This window comes from Eriocheir sinensis, chromosome 37 (assembly GCF_024679095.1).
Source record: "Eriocheir sinensis breed Jianghai 21 chromosome 37, ASM2467909v1, whole genome shotgun sequence".
Lineage (NCBI taxonomy): Eukaryota > Metazoa > Arthropoda > Malacostraca > Decapoda > Varunidae > Eriocheir > Eriocheir sinensis.
In genome coordinates this window covers 16,310,376-16,320,325 of record NC_066545.1, presented here as the reverse complement: position 1 = coordinate 16,320,325, position 9,950 = coordinate 16,310,376, and the positions used below count along the sequence as shown (strand labels likewise).

General features: G+C 42.8%; 1 protein-coding gene across 12 annotated transcripts in view; it reads left to right on the top strand.

Moving 5' to 3' along the window:
• LOC127008406 (peripheral plasma membrane protein CASK-like) overlaps positions 1–9,950 on the top strand; it is a 165,875-nt gene that overhangs the window by 39,460 nt on the left and 116,465 nt on the right. For 11 of the 12 annotated variants that reach the window (XM_050880531.1, XM_050880529.1, XM_050880525.1 and 8 more), the window contains exon 2: positions 4,206–5,742. In XM_050880531.1, the coding sequence (XP_050736488.1) occupies positions 5,131–5,742 (612 nt within the window). In that variant the 5' untranslated portion in view covers positions 4,206–5,130. Of the gene's footprint in view, positions 1–4,205; positions 5,743–9,950 lie in introns of those variants that run through there. The other variant, XM_050880535.1, reaches the window with a different exon arrangement.

Genomic DNA, 9,950 nt, shown 5'->3' with positions numbered 1-9,950 from the left:
CTCTTTTCTCACTGGAGGAGGAGTTGCCATTGTTCTTTGTTCGCCTTTGTCCCGCCTCGACGTGACAATCTTATTTTCCATTTCATTATTATTATTATTATTATTATTATTATTATTATTGTTATTATTATTTCAAACGATTTTTTCTTTATGGTTCTCGTTGATTGGGACCTAAGAGAAAGAGAGAGAGAGAGAGAGAGAGGTGTGTGTGTGTGTGTGTGTGTGTGTGTGTGTGTGTGTGTGTTTGGGTTTCACGACGTATTTTAGAGAAAGGAGAGTTTTAAAAGTGGAGGAAAGAGAAATGGAGGAGACGGAGGAGGAGGAGGAGGAGGGAGAAGAAGAAGAATATTGTAGTTTGGTCATGTCTTTCTCTCTTTATTTTCTCTCTCTCTCTCTCTCTATTATATTGTGTCTGTTTGTCTTCTATTTTTTTTTTTATTCCCAAACTCCCTGCATCTCTCTCTCTCTCTCTCTCTCTCTTGCTCTTTTTATCAGTATCTTTTATCTCATCAGCTTTATCACGTGACGAAAGAAAGAAAGAAAGAAAGAGAAAGAAAAAGAAAGAAAGAAAAGCTTATTATAACCTCTCTCTCTTTCTTATCTTCTTATCTTCTTTATTTTCTTTTTCTTTTTGTAGCAAGTTAAAGAATTCTAAAAGCGAGTCGTTGCAAAATAAAATAAAAAAGAAGAAAGAATGTAAAGTTAGCATCAAAAGAAAGGAGAGAGAGAGAGAGAGAGAGAGAGAGAGAGAGAGAGAGAGAGAGAGAGAGAGAGAGAGACAGAGAGAGAGAGTTTAGAAGTCAGGACAGTTTAGGAGGAAAGAACAGAGGGAAAGAGAAAGTTAGGAGAATAAAGAAAGAAATAAAAAGAGAAATGAAGGAGAAATTGAATGAAGGAAGGAAGGAAAAGAGGAAGAAAAGGGAAAGTAAGAGGAAAGTGATGAAAAGAGACATGAAGAAAGAGGAAATAAAGAAGGAAGAGAGAGAGAGAGAGAGAGAGAGAGAGAGAGAGAGAGAGAAGTTTGTAGTTCGTGCATGTTATCTTAGGAAGTGAAGTTGGTAATCCTGTTTGTAACGTGTTTTAGGAAATTGAAACTTGAGGGAGAGCAATTGCGGCGAAGGAAGTGGAAGAAGAAGAGGAGGAGGAGGAGGAGGAGGAGGAGGGAAATTAACGTGCTTTGAAAGATCAGCTTGAAAGGGAATTTGAAAGAGACATTGAAAGATAAAATCCGACGGAAGATATGAAGATGAGAGGAGGAGGAGGAGGAGGAGGAGGAGGAGGAGGACACTACAAAGACGAACTAGGAGGAAGAGAAAGAAAAGAATATTGACGAAGGAAATGAGGAGGAGGAGGAGGAGGAGGAAGAGGGGGATCATCAGGTTACAAAGAGAAAGTAAGAGGAGGAGGAGGAAAAGAAGGAGGAGGAGGAGGAGGAGGACAAACGGATTAGATCATGAGAGGAGGGAAGAGACAAAAAGTAAAAAAAAAAATAATGAGATGCAGGAGTTTGATGGAAAGGAAGGAAGGAAGGAAGGAAATATTGAAGTCCAGAAATACGAAACTGAAGGAAAATGAAGAAAATTAAATAAGAAAAGAAGAAGAATAGGGAAGAAGAAGAACAAAAAGAAAAGAAAAATATGTTATGAAAATAGGCAAATAGGAACCGTAGATTTTAATGATAAATACAAAATAAATATAAATAAAATAGAATAAATAATAATACAAATATGGAAAGATTAAGAGAGAGAGAGAGAGAGAGAGAGAGAGAGAGGGTGAAACTAGATTGAAAAATGTGTGTATGTATGTATGTGAAATGTGTGCGTGTGTGTGTGTTTGTGTGTAGGTGGGCGGGTGACAAAAGAGGAAAGGTAACTCTTGTCTTTCTATGTATCTTCTTTTTCCCTCCTCTCTCTCTCTCTCTCTCTCTCTCTCTCTCTCTCTCTCTCTCTCTCTCTCTCTCTCTCTCTCTCTCTCTCACACACACACACACACGTGATATCTGCAAACAGCGTCAGTGATTTATCTCAAGAGTCTTTCCTCCCCTCTCTCTCTCTCTCCCTCCCCTTCTCTCTCCCTTCCTCTCTCTCACCCTTTATCAACTTTTTCCTCCTACCTCACCTCTCACCTCTCTTCTCTTTTCCTCCATACCTTGTTACTCTTCTCTCTTTCCTTCTCTTCCAATCCTTTCTCTCCCTTCCTTCCTTTTTTCTTTCTCTGTCTCTCTCTCTGGTCATTTTGTTTTATTTCTCTTTCTGTCCTTCTTTTTATCTTTCTATTTTCTTTTGTTTTTATCTCTCCCTTTTCTTTCTTTTCCTTCTCTTCCCTTTCCTTCCTTTCTTTCCTTCTCCTTCTCTCGTTATTTGCTTCTATCTCCCTCCCTCCGTTCTCTTTCCCTCTCCTCTATTCCCTTCTTTTACCATTTCCTTTCACACTAATTCATTCCTTTCCTTCCCTCCTTTCCTTCCTTCCCATCCCTCTCCTTCCTTTCCGTTCCTATCCTTCTATATCTCCATGTACTTTTATTTCCTTCCTTTTCATCTCCTCCCTTGGTTTCCCTTTCCTTCCCTTCCTTCCCTCCCCTTCCTTCCCTCCTTCTCCTCTCTCTTCCTCCTTCTCTCTCTCTCTCTCTCTCTCTCTCTCCCCATTTGAGTGACAGTTCAGTTTGGCGTCTGGATTTTACCTCACCTGAGCCACCCCAGAGAGACACACACACACACACACACATACACACACAATTGATCCCTTTCATTTTCTTTCACCTTCCAACACCTGCCTCCTCCTCCTCCTCCTCCTCCTCCTCCTCCTCCTCCTCCTCCTTTCCTCACACACTCAAAACACTTCAATTCGTTTCGAAAAATAGTTGAAAAATGTAAGAAAAAAGGTTTGTGTCCATGGCCAGGTATTGAGAGGGTAAATGACCGCCTTGAGGTAGCCGCGAGGACCTACCTGAGTTTAATTAGTGGGGAGGAAGGGCAGGTGAGAAAGGAGACAGGTAGAGAAGGGGAAATGGAAAATAGGAGAAAAGAAGGGAATAGAAAGAGAGAGGGGGAGAAAAACATAGAGGAGAAAGGAAAGAATGAGATAAAGGAAGAGAAATGAAAGAGAGAAAATATTGAAGAAAACAAGGAAATAAAGAGAAGGAAGTGAGAGAGAAGGAGAAGAGGAGAATAGATAAGGAATAGAAGTGAAGGAGAGGAAAAAAAAGAGAGAAGGGAAAAGGAAGGAGAGGAAAAGTGTGAGAGAGAGAGAGAGAGAGAGAGAGAGAGAGAGAGAGAGAGAGAAATGCTAATAGGACAAGGAAGACAGATAATACAAAAAAGTAAACAAAAAAAGTGGAATGGCTTTTGGCGACATGAGACGAAGACGAATGGAAGAGGAGGAGGAGGAGGCAAGGAAGAAAGAAGGAAGCATTATAACTGATCTCTCTCTCTCTCTCTCTCTCTCTCTCTTCGTATTTTAATATTCATTCATTCGCTTTTTCTTTTCTTCCCTTTAAAAATATTCCTTCTCCATTTTCCTTTATCTCTATTTTTATTACATTTTCCTTCTATTCCCTCTTTCGCCTCCTCTCTCGGTACTTCCATTTTTCATCCATTTTTATTCCCTTCTACGTTATTCGCTTGCTTTTCCTCTCTCTCTCTCTCTCTCTCTCTCTCTCTCTCTCTCTCTCTCTCTCTCTCTCTCTCTCCTCTTCCTCCTCCTCCTTCTTTCATTCATTCATTCCATCTTTATTCTTTTCTTTTCCTCCACTTCCTCCTCCTCTTGCTCCACTTTTATCCACACTACTCCATTTCTGCTTTTTCTTTGCCACTTTCTTTTTCTTCCTCCTCCTCCTCCTCTTCTTCTTCCTCCTCCTCCTCCTCCTCCTCCTCCTCCTCCTCCTCAAAGAGTGTTATGTTTCCTCCTGGGTGTTGATTCTGCGGAAGTAATAGTGTTGTCCCTTCCTCTTTCTTCTTCCTCCTCCTCCTCCTCCTCCTCCTCCTCCTCCTCCTCCTCCTCGTCCTCCTCCTCCTCCTCCTCCTCCTCCCTTTATGGTTTGTCTTTTCGTCTGTTCCAATTTTCTTTTTTGCATTATTTTTTTTTCTACAATTTGCATACGGAATAATTATCTTTGTGTGTGTGTGTGTGTGTGTGTGTGTGTGTGTGTGTGTGTGTGTGTGTGTACCTCGGAGCTCCCACGTTATCCAGGTATTCTCTTATTAAAGGTAAACATATAGAGACCTTCCCTTATCGAGGTGTTCAAATACAGACTCAGCGATGCCCAGAGCAAAGACCTTCCTAGTGCTGAGTCCTGTGCTGATCGCGTGCTAACGTATTGAACCTAAAAAGCACAAGTAATAGTCCTAAGTGGTGTTGGATTCTCCTCTGGTGCATTGGATCCTACTGAAACGCTCATAAATAGTGTTGAATCGCATCCTTTTGGCCTGCATTGAAACTTGCTGAAACTCTTGAGACAGTATGAATAGCGGAGTCATCCTTTGAAACTTCCGCTTTATATGGTGTTGGATCCTCTTCTGAAACCCTTGGAAACGTTTTGGAACCCTTTGTAGTTCTGAATATTCCAATGACATTAAAAACTATGGTGTTGGATCCTCTTTTGACCCTTGGAATCGTATTGGAACTATTATGGTTTTGAATATTCCACTGACTTCAAAACTTACTGAACTGAGAAGCTTACTGTAGTGTTGGAACCTCTTCTACGCCCTATAGTTGCGTGGAATATTCGTCTAACTTCCTGAAACATTTAAAAGTTGTTCTGTGTCCTGCTGTGTCCTCCTCGGCGTGTCCAGATTATCGTATCCATCATTGTATTTACCGTTTTTTGACACTTAACAATATCAAAAAGACACTAATAATTAAAGCTTTCAACGGTAACTATAAATACATGTAGTTATTGGGGTGGAGGAGACAGTTATTGGGTCGGAAACCGGAAAACATAAAGAGGCTGAGTACGACAATCTGCGGTCTTGCTGTGCCCTGCTGACTAGTGCTGTGTCGTTCTCTGCTGTCCTGAGTGGCCGTATCCGCGCCGCCGCAGGGCCAAGGCACCTCTATGCGACCCTCGGCCCCGCCCTTCTGCTCTAGAGGCCCCGAGCGGCCCCGGCGTGTGTGCCCCGCTGGAGGCCGACCATGACGCCCCGGGCCCTGGCCTGTGGCGGCCCCACTGCCACGTGTGTTCACCCCCAGGCACGCCGCCCCCGCCCCCCCGCCGCCGCCGTCCCCTTAGAGGCACGCAGAGGTCATTTCCAGGCCCACGCACGCACTGGTCAGCCCTCCAGCAGCCCGCTTCAAGAGTACATAAGCCTATTCTTGCATACCATTAGTTGGCCCACTCAAACCCCGATCCAGACCCGTAAACAATTGATTCAGACTCCGAAAACTCTGATTCAGACCCCAACAACCCCAACTCAGACCACAAAAACCCCGATTCAGACCCCAGAAATCCCAATTCAGGGTCTTAACCACCCCGAAAACTCCCACCCCCGCCTAGTCCCAGCCTCTGTAAGCCCTGATCAGACCCAGGCACGTCAGGCACGGCAGGCACAGTCCCCTAAAAGCCCCGCCGAGTCCCCAAGGGCGGCGCAAGACACAGGCCGAGGGACACTAAGCAAGAGTAACGACCATTCTGCACGCACCACCACCACCACAACCACTACGACCACCACTACTACTACCACTACTACTACTACTACTACTACTACTACTACTACTACTACCACCGCCGCCGCCATGCTCTGCTACGTAAGTGAACTCCAGTTGAGGATATCGATGACTCCTCCTCCTCTTCCTCCTCCTCCTCCTCCTCCTCCATCTTCCTTCCTCCTCCTCCATCTTCCTTACTCTCTTCCCTCTCCTCCTCTAGGCCGTAAATATTGATGCCGTGAGGTGGTTATTTGCATGCTAGGAGATGTGTGGGTTTGGGCGTGGGCGTGTGGGCGTGGGTGTGGGTGTGAGTGTGGGCGGGTTAGATAAGTCGATGATGGTAATAGATGTGACGATGTGTAGATGTCTGGGATGTTTTTTTTTTATTTATTTATTTTCATTGCAGTAAAGGAAGGAACTCAAGGGTAACAAAAAGAAAATATAGAAAAAAATACGCTAATCCCTTCTCCTATGTATAGATGTATAGCTTCTTGTTTAAGTGGATACCGAATGGACTGGCCTTTTGCAGACTCCTTACGTTCTTATGTTCTTATGTTATACTGTAAGTGGATATGGGAAGGTAACTGGATGTCTGCGGCTATTAAAGACATTAAGTGGATAGGTGGGTGGGTGCGTAGGTGGATGAAAAGTAGTTTGTCAGTGGCTATTAGAGACATTAAGTGGGTGAATAGGTGGGTGAGTGGACACGTAGATGGATGAAATGAGTTTGGAAGTGGATGTATTAGCCTGTGCGTTGATGAAGAGAGGTAAGAAGTGGTTGTAGGTGGATGTATGTAGGCAAGGAGTGGATTTAAGTGGATGAAGGCGGATGAAGGGTGGAATGGAGTAAGTGCAAATGGATGTAGGTTACTTTGAAGGTGGATAACTGCGTATGTGGATGATTTAGGTGGATGTACGTGGGTGTGGATGAGGTTAGAAGGACAAGTGAAGAATGGGTTTTGGAGGAAGAGAAAGAAGAGGAGGAGGAGGAGGAGGAGGGAAAGGAAGAAGAATGTGAGGGAGAAGAAGACATCGATATATTATTTTTCCCATCGCGTTTTACATCCTCCTCCAGAAACACCGATAGCTTACAGGAGGAGGAGGAGGAGGAGGAAGAAGAAAAAGAAGAGGAAGAAGAAAATAGCTTTGATCAAGAGGAGGCGAGAACCGATGATGGCAATTAAGTGAAGAGGAAAATTACAGGCTGTTGTTTTCCTCTTTTTCCTCTTTAAACAGGGAGAGAGAGAGAGAGAGAGAGAGAGAGAGAGAGGAAGACAAGAGGTGAACATCGAAAACAACAGAAGAAAAAGAAACAAAGAGGAAAGAGAGAAAGAGAGTGATAGGCGGTAGAGGAAAGAAGAAAAAAAAAGATAGGAAGTAAGGAAGAAAATATATTAAAGGTAGAAACGGAACAGGTAAGAAAGGTGAAGAAAACAGGTGAGAAAGGAAGACAATAAAGAAAAATATTGAAAGGAAGAAAGTTAAGATAGAAAGAGACAGGTGTGAGGGTAATTAAGATGTGTAGATAGGTGAGAGAGAGAGAGAGAGAGAGAGAGAGATGATTCTTCCTTTCTTCGCAATATACCTCCTTCTCTTCCTCATTACCGGCTCTTGCTTAATCCTCCTCCTCCTCCTCCTCCTCCTCCTCCTCCTTCACTTGCACTTTTCCTCACATTTTCTCCGCCACACGAAAATAAATCTTCATATTTCCATTTTTCCTTCACTTTTTCTTTTCTTTTTTCTTTTTTTTCTCTTTTTTTGTCTTGAAATCATATATGCAGCCACCACCATCACCGCCTCCTCCTCCTCCTCCTCCTCCTCCTCCTCCATCACACGCTACCAATATATCTTTTTATGAGCTCCTGCGAATGTGTGTGTGTGTGTGTGTGTGTGTGTGTGTGTGGCTGATTTTGTGGCTTCGGGTTCACACACACACACACACACACACACTTCGTTTTCTTATGCTTTAATCTGTCGCTGTTGTTTTAGAGAGAGAGAGAGAGATACAACCCTTTATCTCGCTTTTCACTCTGTCCTCTCTCCTCCTCCTTCTCCTCCTCCTCCTCCTTCTCCTCCTCGTCCTCCTCCTCTTCCTCCTCTTCAAATGGTGCTTCCGTACAGACATCCTGACCTCTCTCTCTCTCTCTCTCTCTCTCTCTCTCTCTCTCTCTCTCTCTCTCTCTCTCTCTCTCTCTCTCTCTCTCTCTCTCTCTCTCTCTCTTCGATTTCTCCGCCTCCTTGTTTTTCTCCTCCATTTTTTCCTCCTTTCTCTTCCTCTCCTCATTCTTCTTCCTCTCCAATATAATTTTTTTCTCTTCCTCCCTTTTCGTTTAATCTGTTGCTTCCTTCCTGTTTTATTTTTTTCCTTTCTCTTTTTTTCTCTTCTTTCTTTTTTCTCTCCTTCTATATTCTTTCTCTCCTCTTTTTTCCTCTCCTCCTCCCTAATCCTATGCCTTTCTTCTCTCTCCCTTCCTTCTTCTCTTTATTTCTTCTCTCCCTCTTTCCTTCCTTTCCTTCATTCTTTATTCTCCTTCACATTATTCCTGTATATTTTCTTTCCTCGAACAGTTCTTATCCTATCATGGTATTATCCCTCCTCCTCCTCCTCCTCCTCCTTCTCCTCCTCCTCCTCCTCCTCCTCCTCCTCCTCCTTTGGGACGAACATGACTGGCTGGAAACAAACAAATGCAAGAGACTGTAACAGGAAGAGGAGGAGGAGGAAGAGGAAGAGGAGGGTCACACGAGTACAAAAGAAACAAAGCCCACATTTTTTCTCCATTTTTTTTCCTTTTTTCCTCTTTTTTTTCCTCTTTTCTTTACTTCCTCTTCCTTTTCCTCCTCCTCTTCCTCCTCCTCCTCCTTCTCCTCTTCCTTCCTCCTCCTCCGTCCTTTATCTCTTCTTCTCTCTCTTTTAACTCTTATAGATAGATTGATAGATAGATAGGAAGAGAGAGAGAGAGAGAGAGAGAGAGAGAGAGAGAGAGAGAGAGAGAGAGAGAGAGCAAATTACATAATTACACCCTAGCTATTATACAGGTAAACGCCTTTATTATCCGCAAGCCAATTAAACGAAGGTAATAGTTCATCCAGTCTCTCCCCTTCTAATCCTCGAACCCCAGACCACTACTTTTCCGAGTCGATTTCCACAACCACTGCACCACCAAAAAAAATGAAGGAAATGAAAAATGAGAAAGAAATATGAAAAGATTCTATTGACTTATATTAATGTCATTCCCTTTTTGCTCCTTTTCCTCCTCCTCCTCCTCCTCCTCCTCCTTTTCCTGATCCTCTCATTCATCGCCTATCCTCAAAGAGGTATGAGAGAGAGAGAGAGAGAGAGAGAGAGAGAGAGAGAGAGATTACATGTAGATTGAAAGAGAAAGCGAAAAAAAAGGAAATAGATGATGATAGATATGACATGAAGAATGGTTTCCGAGAAGAGAGAGAGAGAGAGAGAGAGAGAGTTAACGAAAATGAAAAAGAACCAAAGAAGAAAGAGGATAAAGGAAAAACAGAGAAAAAAAGAAAGAAAGAAAGAAAGGAGAAAAGGAAGGAAGGAAAGAAAGGAAGAAAGGAATCCAGAATAAAGAAAAGGAAGAAAAAATGGCAATGAAAGAAAGAAAGAAAGAATGAACGAATGAGAAAGAAAGACAAAAATAGAGAGAGAGAGAGAGAGAGAACCAACAGAGACTAACGATGAAAAATAGGAGAGAGAGAGAACGAATAAACAAACAAAAATATACGAAAATAAAGGAAGATAAATAAGAATGAGAATTGGCGAAAGTGGAAATACTGCAAAATAAACAAGACTGATGAACAGCGAATATAGGAGAGGAATAAAGGGAGAGGAGGAGGAGGAGGGAGAGGAGGAGGAGGAGGAGGAGGAGGAGGAGGAGGGAGAGGAGGAGGAAGAGGGGAGCAATGAATGGGTAGCTGGCTTTCATATCAACAGAGAGAGAGAGAGAGAGAGATTGTAGAGATAACCAATTAATAAAGGAAACCGTACGAGCGAAAAATAAATAAATTGAAAAAACATATGAAACAGAAACGAATGAATTGGAATTGAAAAAGATAGGAAGATAAAACGAGAAAGTATTTAGAAGGATGACGAATTCCCTCCTCCTCCTCCTCCTCCTCCTCCTCCCCCTCCTCTTCCTCCTCCTCCTCATCATCATCATCATCATCTTCCTCCTTCTCTCTATCATTTTCCTTGCCTCCTATCTCTCCTCTCATCCCCTTTTCTTCCTCCTCCTTTTTTTTATAATTTTGTACATTATAGGAAAACATGGAAATATTGATCTAGTATA